Below are 20,743 nucleotides of genomic sequence, written 5' to 3'. Positions count from 1 at the left end.
GTAAGGCCATAACACAGGCTCGAGGCTTTTGATGGTATTCCGATATTCTGGATACTATCTTGCAGGGGGAAGGACGGCGCTGGGAGAGGGAGGCTCGTGTTTGCAGTCCAGGTCCGTCCGGCACCCAGGGACGCAGGGGAACGGACCCACCATGTCCACGCGGTGGGTGCGGGCTGTCACCTTTGGGTGCCGGCGTGACATGTACCTGCTTAGCACGTCTCGCTGAACACAGGCACCCCCCCCTTGTCACCCCCTCCTTGTCACCCCCTCGGGGCAGGCGGGCGGCGCTTGCAGACCCCTCCTGGCCCTTCACAGCTCCGGGTCAGGGCTGACGCGTTATCAGCGGAGGGCAGACGGAGCGATATCCCCGCGGAAGCCCGGCCCCTCCGATGGTGAAGGGGAGGGCGCTGGGGCCGGGGGGGGCCGCGCTCTGCCGCCGCGCAGCCGCTAGAGGGTGGTGCGGGACCCGCAGCCGCGGAGCATCCCTGCACCGACCCCGGCGGCATCCCGGCCTCCTGCCTCTTCCCCGGCAGCATCCCGGCCTCCTGCCCCCGGAGCATCCCTGCACCGACCCCGGCGGCATCCCGGCCTCCTGCCCCCGGAGCATCCCTGCACCGACCCCGGCGGCATCCCGGCCTCCTGCCCCCGGAGCATCCCTGCCTCTTCCCCGGCAGCATCCCGGCCTCCTGCCCCCGGAGCATCCCTGCACCGACCCCGGCGGCATCCCCGCTCTTTCCTCCCATCCCTGGCAGCATCCCGGCCTTCTGCCCCTGTAGCGTCCCTGCTTCTTTTCCACCAGCATCCCGGCCTTCTGCCCCGGAGCATCCCTGCTTCTTTTCCACCAGCATCCCGGCCTTCTGCCCCGGAGCATCCCTGCTTCTTCCCTGGCGGCATCCCGGCCTCCTGCCCCCGGCAGCATCCCCGCTCTTTCCTCCCATCCCTGGCAGCATCCCGGCCTCCTGCCCCTGTAGCGTCCCTGCTTCTTTTCCACCAGCATCCCGGCCTTCTGCCCCCGGAGCATCCCTGCCTCTTCCCTGGCGGCATCCCGGCCTCCTGCCCCCGGAGGATCCCCACTCTTTCCTCCCATCCCTGGCGGCATCCCGGCCTCCTGCCCCCGGAGCGTCCCCGCTCTTTCCTCCCATCCCTGGCGGCATCCTGGCCTCCTGCCCCCGGAGCGTCCCCGCTCTTTCCTCCCATCCCTGGCAGCATCCCGGCCTTCTGCCCCCAGAGCATCCCTGCTGCTTCTCCACCAGCATCCTGGCCTCCTGCCCCTGTAGCCTCCATGCTCTTTTCTCCTGTCCCCGGCAGCATCCCGGCCTCCTGCCCCCAGAGCATCCTTGCTTCTTCCCTGGCACCATTCCAGCCTTCCCCCCCCTCCCTGCCGCTGGAGCATCCTTGCTCCTTCCCCAGCAGCATTCCCAGCCTTTACTCCCAGGCACATCTGTGCTCCTTCCCTTGTTCCCTGTTGGAGCATCCTTCTGCAGCAGAGCTCTGCAGCACCTTCAGCGCGTGCTCAGGGCACCTTCTCTGTGCTGGTGCTCTGTGACTCAGAGCAGAACAAGAGAGGGGGAAAAAAGAGAAGAAAAAAAACCAAACAAACAAAAAAAAAAACCCACCCACCCAAAAAACCGCCTAAATGGTCTGTGTTCGCCCTTGCCCAGCCCTTGAGCCAAAGCTTGGGGAGGCTACAAGGCCCCTGCGTGGGAAAGCTGCTGTCAGGCTGGAGAAGGAGCTTATCTACAGCCGTGCCAGGCTGGGGGGACCATGGTGGGGCAGGCATAGCGGAGCCGTGGTGTGTTTAACTGTGTCTTTAAGCTGGGAAGATGTTCTGCTAGACTGTCCCGCTACTCTGCCCTCTTTTTCCTGAGCAAATCCTATGGCAGCTTTTGAAATTGGGCCCCAAAAATCGTGTCCTGGCAGGAAGGGGACAAAGCTCTGGGCTTCACCAACGCCCACAACCCCTGCTCTTGTCTGGAGCAGGTCGGGTTTGTAGGGAAATACCAGCCCTGTGCTGTGACCCCTCCCCGTGCACCATCGGGGTACTGGGGTCTTTGCTCCAGGAGCCCCCGAGAGTGCCCCCCCCAGCCCTTCAGTATGCCCTCCGTATGGGCAACAAGCAGGGCAAAATCGCAGCGAGCATCTCTTCTCTCCTCAACCGAAAACAATTTTGAAAACGAAAGCAGGGAGGCAGAGCCGGAGACGTTATCTCGCTCCTTTTTAACGTTTCAGATAGGAAACAGCAGCCTTTCATCTGTCCCAGGGCATCAGGCAATTTGCATTTCAAGAGGTCAGGAGGTAGCTATTCCTTTTTACCGTCTGCAAATAGTTATTAAAAGTCTATTTGGAAACAAAACAACGCACGCATGGAAAGATGGCCTCTGCAGGCTCCAGTTAACTGCTCCTGTCATCCCTGATTTCCCTGGTTGCTGCTGGAGGATGCTGAAGCGAGGAGGTACGGGCACCGCCGGAGGAGGTACGGTGCGAAACCATGAGCTTCTCTGTAGGGCTGGGGCTGCTCCGGCCGTGGGGGACCTGCCGGGCCAAGGGGGACAGGGGTGTCCCCTGGGATTTGGGGAGGCTTTTCCCCCTGCTGCCACGCACAAGCTTGGCTCTGGAAAGGGCACCGCAGGGAGGATAACTCAATAACCATCTCCCCGTCAAACCCTGCCATCCCTGCCCGCTCCCGCGCTCGCCCAGCAGCGGCACCTCCGCCTGGTCCCGGCAATCCCGTTCTGCTTCGTAAAAAGGCTCTGGCAGCCCCCGAGCTCGGCCAGGGCTGGGCTTCGCTGGGCGCTTCTGGCTTTGTTTTCTCAGCTGCTGCCTCTGCCCTCCCCGAGCTCGCCGCCGCCGCTTATTTATATTGGAGTTTGCATTAGCAGATGCACTCTGGGATATTCAATTACCTGTAAGGAGCTGTAGCAATGTCAGCCTTTGCTGGAGCCATCAAGGGGGTCGGTTGGTTTTGGTTTGGGTTTTGTTTTTTTTTTTTTCCTTGGTTTTGGGTGTTGTTTTTTTGTGGTTTTTTTCTTTTTCTCTTTTTTTTTTTAAATTGCTTTTAAGAGAGACGCGGGGATGGGTAAAGCGGTGGTATTGAGGGGGGGGAAAAAAAAAAAAAGCAGTGGAGTAAAGAGGGGGAGAAATAAATAAATAATCCTGTTTATGAAATGAAAGGGCCGGGTAGAAAAATGATCTCTGGGAAGAAAACAGCTCTCGGGGCTATTTTTAGCTCTTCTGTTTCTTTTTCTCTCACACACCCCCTCTTTCCCCCCCCCCCAACAGCCCTGGCTGTGGGTTTGGTGCTTGTCAGTCCCACTGCTCTCCCTCACCTCTGCAGTGCCAGGTGATGCTTTTTTAAATTTTTTTAATTTTTTTTTTTTTTTTTGCATCTTATTTACAGCGCGGAGGCAGGGGGAAGGGCAGGAGAGGCCGCGCAGGCATCGTCCTCAGCCCTGGCTGGGAAAACTGAGGGCAGGGGGGAAGAGACAAGGGGACGGTGGGGGCCGTGTGTCTCCTGGTGACCCCAGAGCAGGACTTGAACTCCCCCCCCCCCTGATTTGCTCCTCAGCAGCTTCAGGGGTGCTGTGACCCCCCCCCGAAGTTCCCTTTGCCCAGACCCCGCGTGGTTGCGGTTGCTGCGCTTTCCGCAGCTCCGGGGCGGGAACCGCTTTCGGTGGGTTTTCATAGAATCACAGAATGGTTCCGGTTGGGGGCCTACAGGAGAGCTGGGGAGGGACTCTGGATCAGGGAGGGGAGCCATGGGACAAGGGGGAAGGGTTTTACACTGAAAGAGGGGAGATTTAGGTGAGATCTGAGGAAGACATTCTTTGCTGTGAGGGCGGTGAGCCCCTGGCCCAGGCTGCCCAGAGAAGCTGTGGCTGCCCCATCCCTGGAGGGGTTCAAGGCCAGGTTGGACGGGGCTTGGAGCAACCTGGGCTGGTGGGAGGTGTCCCTGCCCAGGGCAGGGGGGGGCACTAGATGATCTCTAAGGTCCCTTCTAACCCAAACCTTTTCAAGCCTCACGCTGTCGCAGCAACCAAGGCTGGAGGAGCCCTGGAGGTCCATGGGGTCCTCCTCCCCCGGGCACCATTGCTCTCCTCACCCCCCCGGCAAACCTTTCCTCCGCTGCCCTCAAAGGCACCCAGTGCTCCAGCCTTCCCCGTCCCCAGGCATCACCCCCTCACCTCTATCCTCCTCCCTTGGCCCCACATCTCCCACCCCATCCCTCCTAGAAGGTGCTGCTGCCCCGGGCCCCTCTCCCTCCATCGCCTCTGCCCCCGCTCCTCCTGAGCCAACATCCGCGTGGGCTCCCATCTTTGTGCCTTTATGGAAGAAATACATAATTCTTTTATTATTCAATTAGGAATTTAACACACAATCAGGTGATCGCTTTAAGAGGATTTCCTATAAGGCAGGATTTGTATAACCAGGCTACGAGTAATATATTCCCTTAACTGGTTTATTCCTTTATCAGATTTTTTTTCCCCCCCCTAAGCACTTTAATGCATTTACTTTCCCATTGTCGCCACTTTTCTCCCCGCTCTTCCTCCCTCCCCAAGCTTATGCAAATCCCCCGTAAGGCGTTTAATGCGATGTGTGTGTCAATAGTGCCGAAATCTTCGCGACGGCATTAGGCTTCATGCATGCCCCGGCTGATTAAGAGGGGTTGGGGGGCCAGCCCAGCCCCCCCCCCCCCCAAGCCCCCTTTCAGCCCTCGCCGTGGGGCCGGGGAAGGGGCCCTCCGGGCTGGGAGCTGCATTTTTTCTAGAGAAAAGGCTGGAAGCTGAAAATAGTTCTTTTCTTTCGCAGGGGGAAACGGTGAATAGGGAGCGTGGGGCTGACCTGCCTGACGCTGTTTGCTGCCCCGTCGCTCAGCTTTCGGGGTGCCGGGGGGGGGTGTGTGTGTGTGGAGGAGTTAAACTGATGGGGGGGGAAACATCTGTGGGTGGGGTGTGAGCGGAGGAGGAAGAGGAGGGTGGCAAAATAACCCAGGAGCCAATCTCGGCATCAGTTCGCGTGCACGTCGCCTGCCCGTGGGGCGCCGGTGCGTCGCCCCTGGGTGCCCACCCGCCTTTCCGAGCCCTGTGGGAACGGCTCTGCAGGAAAAGCAGATTTTTATTTTTATTTTTTCTCCCCCCATTAATTGTGCTGCCGAGGGCTTAGGTCGGCTCAGCCGCTGGCTCTGCCCACGGCCTCCGTGCTGGGCGATGCTGCCCAGCCTCCCTTTTGCCGCTGGTTTGCTTCGCGAGGAGGCAGCGCCTTGTCGGCAGGGCTGGTTTGCTGGTCTCTGGGGCTTGGTTTGGGGGGGGTTAACAGCCTTCATGGCTGCAGGGATCTAATATACCTGGTTGTGGGAGGGAGAAGTCTGGAGCGCTGGCCCTGGGGGATGCGATCGCCCCGCTCAGTGGAGCGTTCACTCTGAAACCTACAGGCAACAGCTTGGACGCCGCAGATGGGGAGGTGGCAAAGGGGTTGTATTGCCTGGAACTGGTGGTTTCCCCGTCACCGGAGGGGCTTTGTGGCTGCTGGCGAGGACCTTTGTGAGCCTGGCATGGGGCGGGGGGAGGAAAACCACCCAAGGGTGGTGGCTGTCACCATTTTCTCCTTCCAGAGAAAAATCTCTTCTCTCAACCTGAGTCTTTAAATAGCCGGGTGAGTGGGAGCGAGCTGAACCCGCCCTTCCCGGCCCTTCTTTCTCTGCGCCCGCTGCTGATTGTCTCCTTTTTTTATCCCGTCCTGTGCGTGCAGCAATTATGCAAAGTTGCAATCAAGGAGCTGAATTAGCAGCTCATCTTGGATTAATTAGTGATGGATGCAAATCTCTTCCGACAAAGAAGTGGGGGCCGGGGTGGGGGTGGGGAGGAAATGTGAAGGCTGTGGGTATCCTCTCTGGGTTTCTCCGGCTCCCCCCCGGGCCCATTTGGGGATGGGAAAGACGCACAGAGTCTCCCCTTGCAGGAGAATCGAGGCATCCACGTGGAAGGCGTTGGTCCTTGGCCTTGGGATGAGAGCTGGGTGTCCTCAGACAATGTCCTCATCCCTAACTCGGCCCTTGCATCTCCCCAGAGCTCTTAAACCCAAGGCTTTGGGCTCAGAACAACTCCTCCTCCCACCCCAGTCCCGTCGCAAAGCCTGGGGAAAACCCAGTTAATCCCCGTGGCCTCCAGTGCCGAGCTCCCGCCAGCACCGGGGATTTCTCTTCGCCTGCAATCGGATTGCGACAAACCCCTCCGCTGGCATTGAACAAATTCCCTGGCTGCTCCCCGCTTCTCCCAGGCCCCGATAATCCCCCAAGTGTGACTCCGGCCAAGTGACAACATCCCTGTTTAATCCTCACCGTCTCCGTGCAAAGCCGGTGCTGCCGAGGATGCTCCCGGCGCCGGTACGGCACGCTCGGGCGGAATTGGGAGCAGACCCTGGGGAAGGATGCGAAGGCTGCAAAGCTATTTAAAGGAGCTTTTCCAAGAGGGAATTGCAGCCTCCCCTCCCCGTGAAGAGGAAGAGATGGAAGCGCAGTGCTCCCGGGAGCGCTGAGCATGGGGATGCTGGGAAGTTTCACCCCTTTGCTCGGTCCCCCCTGCTCAGCCATCACAGGTACGGTGTCACCCACAGAGGGGACAGCGATGGGCACGGAAAGCCTGGGACACCCCGGCAGGGTGAGCACGGCTTGGTGAAGGAGGTGGGCTTTGCCGCTGGGTTTCTGCGGAGCGGGTGCTGGAGGGGCCGGCGAGTGGCTGTGTCCACAGGGATGGGGACAGCTGGGACAGCTGCTCCCCCGGGGTGCAAAGCCATGTTTTCTGGCAGTGCGGTGGGACGCGGACACCTGAAAGTTCTCTCCTTCCTCTCACCTCTGCAGCAGCAATGATTAATAAAACCTGACTCCGCTGGAAAGGCAAGAAGGAAAAAAAAAAAAAAAAAAAGGCGATACAGGGCATTTCTGGAGCCTGTCCTAATCCAACATCTCCAAGCCAAATGAATCAGCAGCGTCTTATTCCGCCCGGCGGGATTAATCAGTGTTCGCCCAGGTTCCAGGAAAGCGAGGTGAGGCTCTGAATAGCAAGGAGCCGTGGCGAGGCGGCCGCGGGGTGTTAGTTGGTTCACGGAGCCGAGCAAATCCCTCCTCGTAATCCAGCAAACGTTGGTGGGATGCACTCGCTCGTGCCGGGAGCCGTGGGACGGCAGGGAGAGGCAGGGAAAGGGGAGAAGGCAAAAATACTTCTAAAAGGCTGCGGTGTGGGTGAGGGATGCTCTGTGGCCTGTGTCGCTGGATGCGGGGGTGCAGGGGGAGACCCCAGGATGGGACTGTGTGTGGGGAATGTCCCTCCTGCCGCGGGCACCGGGGCGTCTGGGCCAGCTTCGCCCCGTGGCAGGCGGAGCATCGTGCCTGGCAGGTTTTCCTGGCTCTTAAAGTGGGTCAAGCAGAAACCCAAGGAGCATCCGAGCTCACCAACCTCGAGCCAGCTCCGTCGAAGCTGAATTATTCAGGGCCAGCTTAAAAAATTGAAGAGCCCAGCAAAACCCAGGGAGAGCCCAGCTCACGGGGCCACCCCCCCACCCCGTGTCCCCAGGGCACCTTGGGCACTTTGGGAGGGTGGACGGTGGTGTCGTTTGGGTCTGACGCTGCCCTTGGGGAGGGGGAAGGCAGAGACAAAGCACTCGGAGAAGTTCACCCTGTTGGATTCATCTCCCCGTGGTGTCCCATAGCCCTCCAAGCCATAGCAGTGTCTTTGGGTACCCAGCACAGCCCCATTGCACCCACAGCAGAAAGGGGACCCACTTGTCCCCCAAAAGGGGGATGAAGAGGTTGTTTGATTTTAGACAGGATGGTAAAAGTCAGGGGATTGTTATTTGCCACGAGGTGTTTGGTCGCAGCATCTCCCCGAGGCTCAGGGTGCACCGAGGGCATTTGGGAGCTGAAATGCTCCCCTGAGCACGGTCGCTTTTACAAGACACCCCCCCGCCCCGGCTCCGTACCTGGGGCTTCGGGATGGGGAGAACCGGCTCATGGGGAGAATCCCTGCGGGAAGCGGTGAGCATCCCTGGGGGAAGCAGTGAGTAACGCTGCCTGGCGAGCGGGGAGGCAGCGGGGCCTCGCTGGCAAGCCGTGAAAAGGCAAGCGCACATATGCTTCAGCTCGTCCTGCTCTTTTTGTAGCGCTCTCGCACCCTCTGGGTGCCAACCCACGGCAGGCGCGGCCAGGGAACCCCCCCACAACAGTCACCCCCTTATCTTAACTTTCCAAGGCAGCTGGAAGGGGGAGATGGGGTCTGGTGTAGGGCAAGGGGACATACCCCAAAAGGAGTGAGGTGCCTTGAGATTTTACGATCGCGCTATCGAATTAGAGCTGAACAAACCCATCCAAAACAAGCAGCCCGAAAAATGCCCGCCTTGCACCCGTGCACTGAGCTTTGCAGGTGCTCGGCCAAGGGGGGGAGCGGGAAAAGCTGAGCCCCTGGCTCAGGCAGAGCTCGGCGCAGCAGCCAGGTTTGCTCTGAGCCAAACTCCGGCTATTTCAGCCAAAGGCAAAACATGGAAATTTCCACCTGGCCTGTTTTCCTCCCTGCGATGGATTTGCGGGAGCCCCTTTGCCGCCCGGCAGAAGGGCGGCTGAGGAGTCGCAGCCGGTTTTGTCTCTAATTTTCTCTGGTGTGAGCAGCAGCCGTGCCTCCCGCCGGCCCTGCGCGCTGATTTATACCGCACAGCAGTTATTGACTGGGAGAAGATTGTAATTCACAGCCCGGCGCGTTGCAGCCATGGCGTGCGAGCAGGGAGGGTACCTCTCCTCCTTCCCAGCGCCACCGCCATCCTCCCACACGCCGGCTGGGGAGACCCCAGCAGGGACTGGTCCCCCAGGGCTCTCACCAGCTCGGTGGTGGAGGCCACCTGCTTTGTCCCTGCCCCGTGCCTTGCTGCTCCTGCAAGAAAACCCAATAACATCAACTATCGGTGCTTGGGAGGGGTGGGGATACCTGCGGTGTCCCTGCCTGGAGCACCCTCCTTGGGAATGGGGGTCCTCTCACTGGACAGATGTCCCCACCACCCCGTGCTGTTGGCTCCTTCCTTCTCTGCTTCCAACCCCTGGTTATGCTGGAGAGCAGAGACACCATATTTGTTTCCTCCAAAAGCTGGGGAGGCTGCTGGATTCTGCTAGTCAGAGTTGCAATCCATCCAAACATCCAGCCATCCATCTAGTCATCCATCTGTCCTTCTGACCATCCACCTATTCTTCTGTCTGTCCCTCCGTCCATCCATGCATCCATCCTTCTGACCATCCATCTATTCTTCTGTCCATCCACCCATCCATCCTCCTGACCATCTGTCTATTCTTCTGTCCATCCACCCATCCATCCTATCCGTACATCCATCCGTCTCTCCATGGGACGGCTCCTGCTGACCCTCTTGGCCTCTCTTACGCCAAAACCGTTGCCAGGGTGGGAAGGAGCCCACCCCTGCAAAGCTCATGTCCTAAGTGAAATTACCGGGGCTTTCTTCCTAATTAATCTCTCTTCGCGAATCGCTCCAGGCCTCCACAACCCTTCAAAGCACCTATAGGCGGTACCTATAGGCGGTACCTATAGACAGGGGTACGAATACGCCCTGTTCATTGGAAAAACCTTTCCTGCCACCGCCGGGGCTGGCGGGGGGGGGGGGGGCGCTGGGGGCTCCCCGTCTCCCGCTGCACCCCCCCGCGCCGGGAGGGGCCGGGGCGGGGTGGGGGGGGGGGTGGTGGGAGCGGAGGAGGAGTGAAGGGGAGGCGGGAGGATGGGGCGGGGGGGGGGGGGGCGGGAGGCAGGGCCGGGGCCGCCCCTGCTCCTCGCTGGCAGCCGCCGCACTCGCTGCCGGCCTCCCCCCGCCCCGGCTCCCCGCCGCTTCCCCGAAGAGGCTCCGGTATGGCGGGGCCGGGGGCCGGCGGGCGCCGGTGCTGAGCGGGGCGGGGGCAGCGCCGATGCCGCAGAGCCGCCGCGGCGGAGGGAGGTAAGAGCCGCCGCCGACCTGTTGGGCACGGCCGGGACCGACCGGGCTCGGGGAGTGGGGGGGGTTGTGAGGAGCCGCCTCCCCCGAGCCCCCAGCCCCCCCCACCCCACCCCCGGGCCGCCGAGCATCCTCTCCGCCGGGGCGGCCGGGGACGCGGTTCCTCCCCCCCGCCCCCGCTCCAGCCGGCCGCTTCTCCTTCAGCCCGGGGAGGGGTGTGTGTGTGTTGGGGGGGGGGGTGTCACGGATTTTTCCCCCCTCTTTATTGCAACTTCGCCGCTTGCAAGATGTCGGGGGACCCTTCGGCCAGAGCGACAATCGCTTCTCTGCCCTGTCGCGGGGTGGGGGAAATCTGCGTTTTCCGGGGGTCCCCCCGCACCGGGATGCAGCGGGGATGGGGTCCACCCGCTCTGCCCGGCCCTGCGGGCGCCCTGTCCCCGGGTGAGACCCCCTGGCCGTGATGGAGGACCCCCCTCCCCTCCACCCTGGGTCCAGAGGGGCGGCAGGGCCCGAGTCCCCTCCCGTGTAGAAGGGTGTAAATCCAAAGGGAGGGGGAAATCTGATTTATGGCGGCACAGGGATGCTGGGAGCAGGTGGGGCGGGTGGGTGCTGGAGGTCTGATCCAGCGCCGAGCCTCGCAGCGCATCCCGCTCTGCTCCCGGCCCCAAGAAGTTTGGGCTACAGGAGGTACGGGGTGTTTTTAGCCAGCATGTTCTCCAGCTGGGATCTCTTCCATGGAAAAACCCCGCAACAGGCTTTCCCAGCATCCCAGGAGGTGTTTCCCACTGGGTGTTATCGCCTGGGGTAGCATCAGGCGCAGGAGGGTGCTCGGTGGAGGGGGATCACAGCCAACTCCTCCATGAGCAATGGGATGGAGCGGTGCCTCCAGCCAAAACACGTCCCGCTGGGTTCTTCTGCCCGCGGTGCTCGGGGATGGGGGGGGGGGGGCGTCTTGGGACCCCCAAGTGCAGGGTGGGGACCCCAACCTTGCCCCTTCCAGGTCCCCACCAGCGCTGTGGCCTCAGTGCAGCCCTGGGGCCGTGGCGGCACTGCCCTGTGCCACCAGCCCCTGCAGCCAGGAGATGCATTTTAAGCTCTAGGATTGCGCTCGCAGGGCCTGTGGGCACCGCGTTTGACACCCACCCCAGAGCCCCCACCCCCAGCATCCCACCCCTCCTGGGGAGCAGCTGGGGAGATGCTGGAAAAACCTCTCTGCTCCTGCAAACGCCACGCCTGGCAGGGAGATGGGAGAAATCACTGACATTGATTTTTCCTGCCCCATCCTGCTGCCGTGGAGGAGAATTATCGCCCCCCCCCCGCCTCCCCCGCCGGTTGGGTGGTCGGCGGGCGCGGAGGCAGGCTGGCATCTAGCGACTGTCGCCGGTAATACAGAGCAGCCCCCCCCCGCCCCTGCCCCGGGGCTGCTCCCCAGGGCTTGGGCTGGGCTGGCCCCAGAAGGATGAACCACGTTTTGGGTGGCTCTGGTGGCGTCGCTGGAGGATGCCAGATGTTTTGGCAGCTCATTTTGAGGTGCATTTGGTGCAAACCCTCTCGGGCAGCTGTTGGGGGCTCTCCGGTGGCTCTCCGAGCACCTCCCTGCTCTGCCATGGCCCCTCGGAGAAGCGGATCTGAAATCCTCACCTTAAAAGCCAGGTCGCAGCCCATCCTCTCCCTGAAAAGGTTTCAGGAGTGTGTGCCCAGGCCGATGGCTCTGCCCCAGCCCCGGGCAGCAGAGATGCTGAAAAAGGGCACAAACCGTACCATAAGCGTGTGCTGCCTGCGGAGAGCAAGGGCTTCCCGAGGCAGCCGGGATCTTCCCCAGCAACCACCCTCCGTGAGTGGTTTTCACCCGTTAATTTCTCTAATTGCTTTTGGCAATCGCAGAGGCATTTGGCAGCGGGAGCATCCCAGCGAGGTGCTGGGCCGGGCTGGGGCGAGCGTTGTGCCTCGGGGGTGGCTCGCGTGGATTCCCCCCCCATTGCCGCTCCCCACCCCACATCCAAACAGGAAAGGGACCGTTTGGTGGAGGGACCACGCTCTCCTCGGGAAAAGCATCTTTCCAGGTGGAAAAAAACACCGGCACCGCAGCAGTATGAGGGGGTGGTGAAGGCTCAGGGCCACCCTCTTGCCACCTGTCCCTTGCAGACCCCTGGCGTCACCCAGGGGACGATCCCCAGGGGGGACACAGGAGCCGTGCCCGGGGGTGTCACCGCTCTCCCTCCCAGGTCGGCCACCATGGGCTCGGTGGGAGCCGAGCGCTTCAAGGAGCTGAGCCCGGTGGGGACGCCGGAGGGCAACGTGGTGATGAGCTTCAGCTTCGACAGCTACCAGCTGGAGGAGGACGAGCTGCAGCGGGGCAGCCAGGCCAAGGGCGTCCTCACCTTCATGGAGCCCGGTGAGGGCAGGCACAGCCCCAACCCACAGCCAGCAGCTGGGTTCCCTGATGGTTTCCCACCCATTTAGGAGCTTTCTAGGATGGGTTTCATAGCCACAAATGGCCTGAAATGCCATAAAATTGCCTAATGACGCCTTTTTTTCGGACCTGTTCATACCCACGTGAGCTGCACAGCATCCCGTGGCAGCGGGCTCTGCAGGTTGGCGAGGCGCTGAGGGTTCAGGCCCTAGTTCTCCTGCCCGGCTCACCCCCAGCCTGCAGCTCCCCCCTTTCCTATGTGGGGCTCAGGGATGCCCCTGGGATTTCCCCCAGCCCAGCTCCACATCCCGGGACAGCCCTGTCCACCTCCACACCCCTCCGGCACCTCGGCTTTGGCTGTCACCGACACTGCTTGGAGCTCAGGTTATTTGGCTGCTGTTAAAACTCATCAGCCCCCAAAGCCCGGGGGTTTTCCTGCCTCCTGGGCCTTTATTTAGGGAAGGAGTTCCTTGGGGCTGGGAGCATTTATTTGTGAGAGCTGTGGGGTGCTGGGCTGCTTGCTGTGGGTGCCCTCCTCATCTGCCACAAAGGATGTGGAAGCACCGTTCGTCGCCCCACGGCTGGGGTCTGCTGCAGGTCCCATGGGTGCAGCAGCGCCGCTGTCAACGTCTTTTTCTCTTTCTTTCCCCTTTTGGGGCAGTTACTGAGGATCCTGAGCCACAGGATCGATACCATGGGATTTACTTTGCCATGCTGCTGGCTGGGGTAGGATTTCTTCTGCCGTACAACAGCTTTATCACCGATGTGGACTACCTGCACCATAAATACCCAGGTAGGTCTCCAGCAGCTGCAGCACTTCCCAGCCACCCCAAACCTGGGAAAGCTCGGTCCCGCTTCCAAGGAAGCTGGATCCCCACCACCTACCTCTCCACAGGGACCTCCATCGTCTTCGACATGAGCCTCACCTACATCCTGGTGGCCTTGGTGGCCGTCATCCTCAACAACGCGCTGGTGGAGTTGCTGAGCTTGCACACCCGGATCTCCGTGGGTGAGTAGGGGTCCCCACAGCCCCCAGTAGCACCAACCTCACATTGGCCCCCACCATCCACTTCTATCTCCCACCTGCAGGATACCTCTTTGCCCTGGGGCCCCTGCTCTTCGTTAGCATCTGCGACGTCTGGCTGGAGCTCTTCACCCGCCGGCAAGCCTACGCCATCAACCTGGTGGCCGTCGGGGTGGTGGCCTTTGGCTGCACAGGTATGTGGGACAGCAGCTGGCGCTGGGGCAAGCACAGACCTTCAGAGAGGGGTGAGGAAACATCCCCATCCCCAAGAGCTGTGGTCTTCCGGGACAGTCGCTTGCTCCAGTCCCTATAAGCTGACCTTCGCGTCCCTGCTCCGTCCCCTCCACCTCTATCCAGGCACCGCGGGACTGGATGGGGGCACCAGCACCAAACCGTGCATCAGTCTGGGGCAACACCATAAGGGGCTTTGCCATTTGGGCCACCATGGTGGCTTCCCAAGCCCCTGCACCCGGTGGCCACTCTTGGTGGGAACAGCCATGGTGGGGCATCGAGGGAAGGGCAAAAAGCCCCCCCTGCTTTTGGGGCAAGAAGGCTGTGGGTGCTGTTGAGGAAGGGTACAGCTCCCGGGTGGCACCCGCCGGGGTTTCTTCCCCCCCCACCCGGCATTTCGGCTGCAGCAATAATCCCTCCTTCTCCCCTCGGCGCCTCTCTCCTGAAGTGCAGCAATCCAGCTTCTACGGCTACACGGGGCTGCTGCCCAAGCGCTACACGCAGGGGGTGATGACGGGCGAGAGTGAGTACCTGCGTCCGCGTTCAACCCTGCGGGGTCCCTCGGGGGGACCCTCCTCTACTGTCTCCCAAGGCCACGCCAAGCTGGGGGGTGGGAGTTGTCTGCCAGGACCTGGCTCCACTGCCCCCCAAAAAAATAAATCACTGCTTGTAGCTACTCCACAGCTGGAGGCATCACCTCCATACGGTGGGGGGCTTCTGGGGGGGGGTTCCCGAGCCATGGGGCTCAGCAGAACCCAGTGCCAATAGTTCTCCCATGCCACCAGGCACCGCTGGGGTCATCATCTCACTCAGCCGCATCTTCACCAAGCTGCTGCTGTCGGATGAGAAGGAGAACACGGTCATCTTCTTCTTCATCTCCATCGGCATGGAGCTGACGTGCTTCATCCTCCACCTCCTGGTGAAGCGTACCCGCTTTGTCCGCTACTACACTGCCTGCTCCCGCAAGGGTCTCCCCGAGCCCCGGGGGGCTGGTGACCATGGGACGGGCTACCGCATCCACCACGATGTCACCACCGAGGACGTGCGATTTGTAAGCCGAGGGCAGGTTTCCTTGATGCCCCCTGGGGTTTCCCTCCCCACTGGAGCTCAGCACTGGTGTCCTCTCTCTCTTCCGCACAGGAGAACCGGCCGCGGGGACAGCTGAGCTCCCCCCGGGGCAGCCCAGGCCCCGAAGCTGAGCTGGCCGGCAGCGGCACCTACATGCGCTTTGATGTCCCTCGGCCCAAAATCAAGAGGAGCTGGCCCAGCTTCAGAGGTGGGTGGTGGGCTCAGGGGAGGTGGGGTGGGCGAGCCAATTTTGTACCATTTTGTGGGGCAGAAGAAGCGATCGGTGGCCTAGGGCTTTGGGGAAGGGACATCCCTTCTTAATGAACCCAAAACCATGGGGCAGTCATGTCTTTGGAAGACACTGTTGGGGTGCAGGCAAGCCTTTCAGGCTGTGCAAGGGGAGGGCTGTGGGTTTTGGCTGAGCTGTGCTGCCCGCACCTGCCAGACATGCTGCTCCACCGCTACGTCGTGTCCCGGCTCATCTGGGCCTACATGCTCTCCATCGCCATGACCTACTTCATCACGCTGTGCCTCTTTCCCGGGCTGGAGTCAGAGATCCACAACTGCACGCTGGGGGAATGGCTCCCCATCCTCATCATGGCCATCTTCAACCTCTCCGACTTCGTTGGCAAGGTAGGAGAGAGGTGGGAGGTCCCTTCCACTCTGCCTCCTTTTTGTGTCCTCTTTTAAAGCCACTTGGCTCCACCAAGGGTCATCTTCACTCCATGGGTGTCTAACTAGTGTGAGGTTGCTCACTGGCATGGCTGATGTTGGGGTCCTGCAGCAGGTGGTCTTGCCACCATCTCATCTTCTCCTCCCTGCCCCATTTTGGGCACCATGTTGCCCTCCGCAGTCTCCTCAGCCCCCACAGCATGGTCTCTGCTCCTCGCTGCAGATCCTGGCTGCCCTGCCCTACGACTGGAGAGGGACCCACCTCCTTGTCTACTCCTGCCTCCGTGTGGTCTTCATCCCCCTCTTCATCATGTGCGTCTACCCCAATGGGAAGCCCACCTTTGGCCACCCTGCCTGGCCCTGCATCTTCTCTCTCCTCATGGGTATCACCAACGGCTACTTCGGCAGCGTCCCCATGATTCTGGCCGCTGGGAAAGTGAGCCCTGAGCAGCGGGAGCTGGCAGGTAGGACCAAGTCCTCCCAGGGACCCCACGTGGGGTGGCCAGAGCACCCTGACACCCCTTGTCCCTTCCCGCAGGGAACACCATGACCGTGTCCTACATGACGGGCTTAACGCTGGGCTCTGCCGTGGCGTATTTTGCCTACAGCCTCACCAGTACCTCCCACAGTACCTGTTTCTACACCGAAACCTCCAACGGCTCCTTTACGTCGGGGTACTGAGCCCCAGGGCGGGGCGACGGGGACGAGATGGGACCTGCTTCCCACTATGGTCCCCACCGCCCCGCTTGGCCCATGTCCCTCCTCGGGGAGGGAGCCTGGAGCCAGAAAGCTGCCCCAGGGCAGCCAGGGACAGGCATCCCATCAGCATGGGGCCGCGGCATCCCAAAAATGGCCAGTGCCGCCCAGCCAGGGCCAATTCTTGGGATGACACACCACCCCCCCAGCCCAGGGGATGGTCCCGTTGCTCTTGGGGGGCTCCCCATCAGCGATGTGCAGCTCTTCAGTGGGGAGGGGGGGGGTATGTTCTCCTGTTTGAGCCAAGCCATTGCCAGGTGGAAGAAACTACTGCCAAATCCCAGGGGGAACAGGACCACCGCTGGGGAGGAGGGTGATGGAGGGCCGGTGAGGAAGACGAGGAGCAAGAGATGAAGGAACTGCTCCTTCAGGCCCCGGAGGCTCTGGGAAGGTGGGTCTCGATTGCCGGTGCTGCAGAATGGCTTGAAATCACGATCCCTCCCCAAACACCAATCGCTGTGTAAAAGACCCAACTCCCTTCTGCTGGCTGGCAAAAAGAAAAAAAAAAACAAAAAACCAAACAAATCAACCTTTTTTTCTGGTTGTGTCCTTTTTTTTTGCGCCCCCCCCCCCCCCAAACTGCGAGAGAGTCAGGGTCTTGCCTCCCCTGCCCCACACTGTGGGTCTGCCCCATCACCTCCCTCTCCCGGCTGCAGTGGGGCAGAGAGGGGGGGGATCCTGATGTCCTGAGGAAGGGTCTTGAGGCCACAGCCCTGTGGATGCCACCCACAAGCCATTGCTGAGCTTCAGGCTTTTATTGCAAGGGACATAAATGAAGCCGATGCCAGATGAAATGTCTTTGCAGCGATGGCGGGTCCTTAGCTGTGACACCGGCACAGCCCTGGCACTGCAGGCACTCGGCTGCTGGTGTGGGCTGGGCTGGCAAACGCACACGGGGTGACACCAGCTGCCTGTCCTGTGGGGCTTTGGGGTGTCCCTTGTGCTGCTCCCCATCGCCAGGGTCCCCTCTGTCACCTGGGGCAGCTGGATTTGTCACTGGGTCCCATCGAACACCTGCCAGCCTGCAAACCACTGCTGAAGTGCAACACATTTGAGGGCAGCAACCATCTGGAGAAGGTGCCACCACCAGAAGCTGCTGCTTTTCAGGACCGGCTGCACCTCATTGTGCCAGGAGTCGGCGGGTGCCACCTCCCACGGAAGCGAAGCCCAAGGGCTGGAGGTGGTGGGAGCAGGAGGCAGCGAGCACCAGGCTTGGCACCCCCGACCCAGCCCCACCAGCACCAGAGGGTCTCGCCCTACCAAGCCCCCGGCTGGTTGAACCACAGCTCACACCAAAAAGAGCAAATCCAGCCTTTCAGCCTCAACACATCGGCCCCACAGGGCTCAGGAGTCACCGTGACCGTGGCTGCGAGGGAAGAAGTCGCACCTCCTGCCCCACGGGCCCCAGCGAGCAAAGACCTTCACTCCAGGGTCCCATCCCGTCCGTCGGTGCCACCCCACAGGGGGACTGTTGGATGGACGGGGGCTCCCCAAGAGCCACACGGCGCCTGGGTCGGGTCTTTCCCCGAACTCCAGGCAGAAGCTGAGCCAAAACGCGACCGTTGTCACCAAGGGGAGAAAAACCCCGCAGTCAAGACAAGCGAGACAAAGAAAGATGCTTCGTTGGGTTGCTTTTTTTCAATTAATTTTTTTTTTTTTTTTATGAAAAAAGATCACACAGAGTTCTCCAACAAACAGAATGCCAAAAAAATTGTTTTAAACAAAACATAAACAAAACAAAACAACAACAAAAAAAAAAAAAGACAAAAACCTGGCTCTCCTTTCCTCTCGATTGTCTGAAATATCCTTGTGTTCCATAGAAGGCAGTGGGTTTTAAGTGCTTTCTATTTAACATTAGCATAAAATCTCTCTCGCGCGCTCTCTCTCTCGCTCGTTAAAATATGCTCACACAATTTGCTTCTAGAAGTACAGTACACTTTGAGCGTGGGGGGTGTGCCTGTTCCCAGATCATTTACAATCACAATCCAACAGGAAATAAAAAATAATATTCTAAACGTCAGACTGTGTTCATTTCTGTCGTTGGTTTTTTTTTTTTTCCTTTTTTTTTTTATAATTTCATAATTTTTTTCACAGTTTTAAAAAGTTTATATTTATATATATATATTTATATTTATATTTATAATTAAAAAGTTGAATCCATTTAAAGACTTATAATACAGGAGGGCTAAAGAGTCTTTTGGTACATTAAAACTGTACAGGCTAGAACCGTGACTATCCGAGGCGCCGGCGGCCCGGGGTGGAGATGGTACGAGCTCAGCACCATGTGGTTCGTTTAAAGGACGAGGGGTAAATTCGCAGGGGTGTCCCCCTCCCCTGAGCCCCGGCCTCCAGTCTCTGGTACGCAGCCGATACCAGGGCGGATAGTTTCCAATCTGTCCTTAAGCGTCTCCCCACCGGAGCCTGGGCCGTCGCTCCCGGCCGAGCCGGGCCCCGCTCCGCGTCCTAGCAATCTGTAGTGCGAGTCGGTAGTTGCAAAGATCAGTGCGTCTCTTGGAGTTGTTTTTTGTTTGTTTGTTTTTTGTTTTTTTTTGTGTGTGTGTGTGTTTTAAGTGCAAGGATGGTGCATCGTTGCGTGGTTCTCCTCTGGTGTCCCCTGCGGCCGGGTGCAACCCTGCTGCGGCAGCGGTGACGCCACGGGTCCGGCGTGTGGCCAGCGGGAGCGAGACGGTGGGTCAGCTCCGCAGAGGGAGGGAGCAGGCGATGGCGGCGGCTCTCCGGGAGCCATGGGGAGGTTGGCCGGCTGGATGGAGCAAGCTGAACGGTCCCCTCCCCAAGCCCAAGGTGGCAGTGGGGCTCTGGCTGTGGAGTCGCCGCAGGGAGGCATGGCCGGGCTTCACGCTCTATCCCCCTTCCCTTCAAATGAGGGGCGAGGGCTTCCCAGCAGCTCCACGTCTGTGCTCAGGCATATCATGGGCGGTAAAGCTGGGTGAGGGATGCCAAAATCCAATGGCCTGTGGTCTCCTCTGCTCCAAGCACCGAGCAGCAGCTTTTCCCAATTATTTTCTGCCCTCCTTCACTGCACGCTCCAAGACGAGTTCTTTGTTCGCCAAGTGTCACCCCATCACCATGCACTTGCTCCCCCCAGCACCTTTTCAGGGCAGGAGGGATGCGGAGGGATGGGGAAGGTGGGTTCAGACCGTTTGTTCAAGGCAGGGGGAAGGCAGCATCCCAGTCTGGATGTTGGCTCATCTTCCACACAGCTCCTGCCAGCCTGGAGGACCTCTTCTGCCATCTCCGTGCTGGGGCCAGCTCTGCCATGCTCCACGCTGCCGGCCACGGGCCTCCAGGGAAAGGGAACCGTAAAAAGGCGCTGAGAGGATCGAGACGAGGCGCTGAGAGAGACTCATCTCCTTTCTCTTTCACCCTGTCCTTCCTAAAGGGTCATGCGAAACTAAGCAGGAAAGGGAATATAAGGACGGAGAGGAGCGTACGCAGAAGGCTAGCGGGTGTCCTTCCACATACAGGCAGCTTCCGAGTTACTGATGGGGGCAAATGACACAAAAGGGATCCCTCCTGCTGGGGGGGGGTCCCGCTGGTGAAATGATCATGAGACCCATGTGCTTTCCTGGACCAAAAGGAGGAAGGGAGAAGTTGGCCAAGTGTCACCTTACTTAAAGCCACTTCCAGAAGAGCCTTGGGGTTCAAACACCACCATCACCCAAGGGCATCTTCCTCAAGTCCTGTAACTGCTCCCCCAATCCCTTTCTTCAGCCCTCTCCTTCCTCCTTGTGTCTCTCGCGCTCTCCTGTCTGTAGTGTGACACAGAAGTCATGAGCATTGAAAGAAACAATCATGTCGTCTGAACAGGCACGTCCTCAGGTTTGTCCCGTCCCTTCCCAGGGGGTGGCACGTGTCCCCTGGGCAGTCAGCAGATGACAGGGACCCCGTCGGTGTTGAAGATCATGCCCGTAGTGGGCTCATAGGTCCCAGCAAGGTAGTAGAGGTCCTCACTGTCTTGGTATTTCTTCGTCTTTAGCATCTGCTCATATTGGTCCAGACCAACAACAAGACACTTGTGTGAGATGGTCTGGACATCGTTTTCATCCACGTGAGAGGACTGGTAGAGGGCTCGCTGCATTACAGGAACAGAAGGAGGGAGACGGAAAGAAAAGGCGCAATTAGATCTCACAGCATTTACAGCATCATCTTCAATATGCAGGAAAAACGTCCATCGCAACTGCCCCGGGCTTGTGCTCACACTCAAGCAGAACTCCCCACTGGGGGACGCTGGGAATCTGCACGGGCCCACGGGCAGCGTGGACACAATCTGTCCTATGTACTAAACCCGAGCCCTCGCTTCCACTCAGCTCCCACCAATGTGAACGCTGCAGCACGTGGACAGGGGAATACGGAGGCCAGGAATTTGTCATCCTCACTTCATGGATGCAAACGCAAAGACGAGTGCCGGATACCAGCTCTCTGTTCCTCCCAACACCCAGCACCTGCAGCTACTCCCCTCCTCCGAGAAACACCCATCCGAAGTCCTGGGCGCTGTGGGCTCAGCAGATGAGGCAAAAAGCAAGAGCCAGAGAAGCTCAGGGGGCAGTGCCCCAGCAGCGTTTGTTATGGGGTCCCCAGCGTCCCCTTCC

At 59.9% G+C, this 20,743-nt stretch overlaps 2 protein-coding genes across 9 annotated transcripts in view; one reads left to right on the top strand and one right to left on the bottom strand.

The window, feature by feature from the left end:
* The first annotated feature begins 1,989 nt into the window (after positions 1-1,989).
* SLC29A4 (solute carrier family 29 member 4) lies at positions 1,990-17,616 on the top strand. Of its 5 annotated transcripts, none has more exons than XR_010072189.1 (12): positions 9,798-9,972; positions 12,195-12,364; positions 13,044-13,175; positions 13,278-13,391; positions 13,472-13,600; positions 14,086-14,160; positions 14,423-14,688; positions 14,778-14,913; positions 15,151-15,338; positions 15,601-15,841; positions 15,916-16,524; positions 17,241-17,616. XR_010072189.1 is itself a non-coding variant. In XM_063343344.1 (11 exons), the coding sequence occupies exons 2-11, from the start codon at positions 12,205-12,207 to the stop codon at positions 16,056-16,058; spliced, it is 1,584 nt and encodes a 527-aa protein (XP_063199414.1). In that variant the 5' UTR covers positions 1,990-2,473; positions 12,195-12,204; the 3' UTR covers positions 16,059-17,616. The 5 variants fall into 5 exon arrangements, 3 of the variants coding, with proteins under 3 accessions (XP_063199414.1, XP_063199415.1, XP_063199412.1); XR_010072188.1 differs by having other exon boundaries at positions 17,118-17,616; XM_063343344.1 differs by lacking the exon at positions 9,798-9,972 and adding an exon at positions 1,990-2,473 and having other exon boundaries at positions 15,916-17,616.
* A 140-nt stretch (positions 17,617-17,756) lies between these two features.
* The window catches only part of TNRC18 (trinucleotide repeat containing 18), a 59,265-nt gene continuing 56,278 nt past the window's right edge, over positions 17,757-20,743 (bottom strand). For all 4 annotated transcript variants that reach the window (XM_063343316.1, XM_063343319.1, XM_063343320.1 and 1 more), the window contains one exon: positions 17,757-20,226. In XM_063343316.1, the coding sequence (XP_063199386.1) occupies positions 20,020-20,226 (207 nt within the window). In that variant the 3' untranslated portion in view covers positions 17,757-20,019. The remainder of the gene's footprint in view (positions 20,227-20,743) is intronic.

Source organism: Chroicocephalus ridibundus, chromosome 8 (genome assembly GCF_963924245.1).
Source record: "Chroicocephalus ridibundus chromosome 8, bChrRid1.1, whole genome shotgun sequence".
In the NCBI taxonomy this organism is placed as follows: Eukaryota; Metazoa; Chordata; class Aves; order Charadriiformes; family Laridae; genus Chroicocephalus; species Chroicocephalus ridibundus.
Note: the sequence above shows the minus strand (reverse complement) of the source record. Positions and strands in the feature narration are given on the sequence as shown.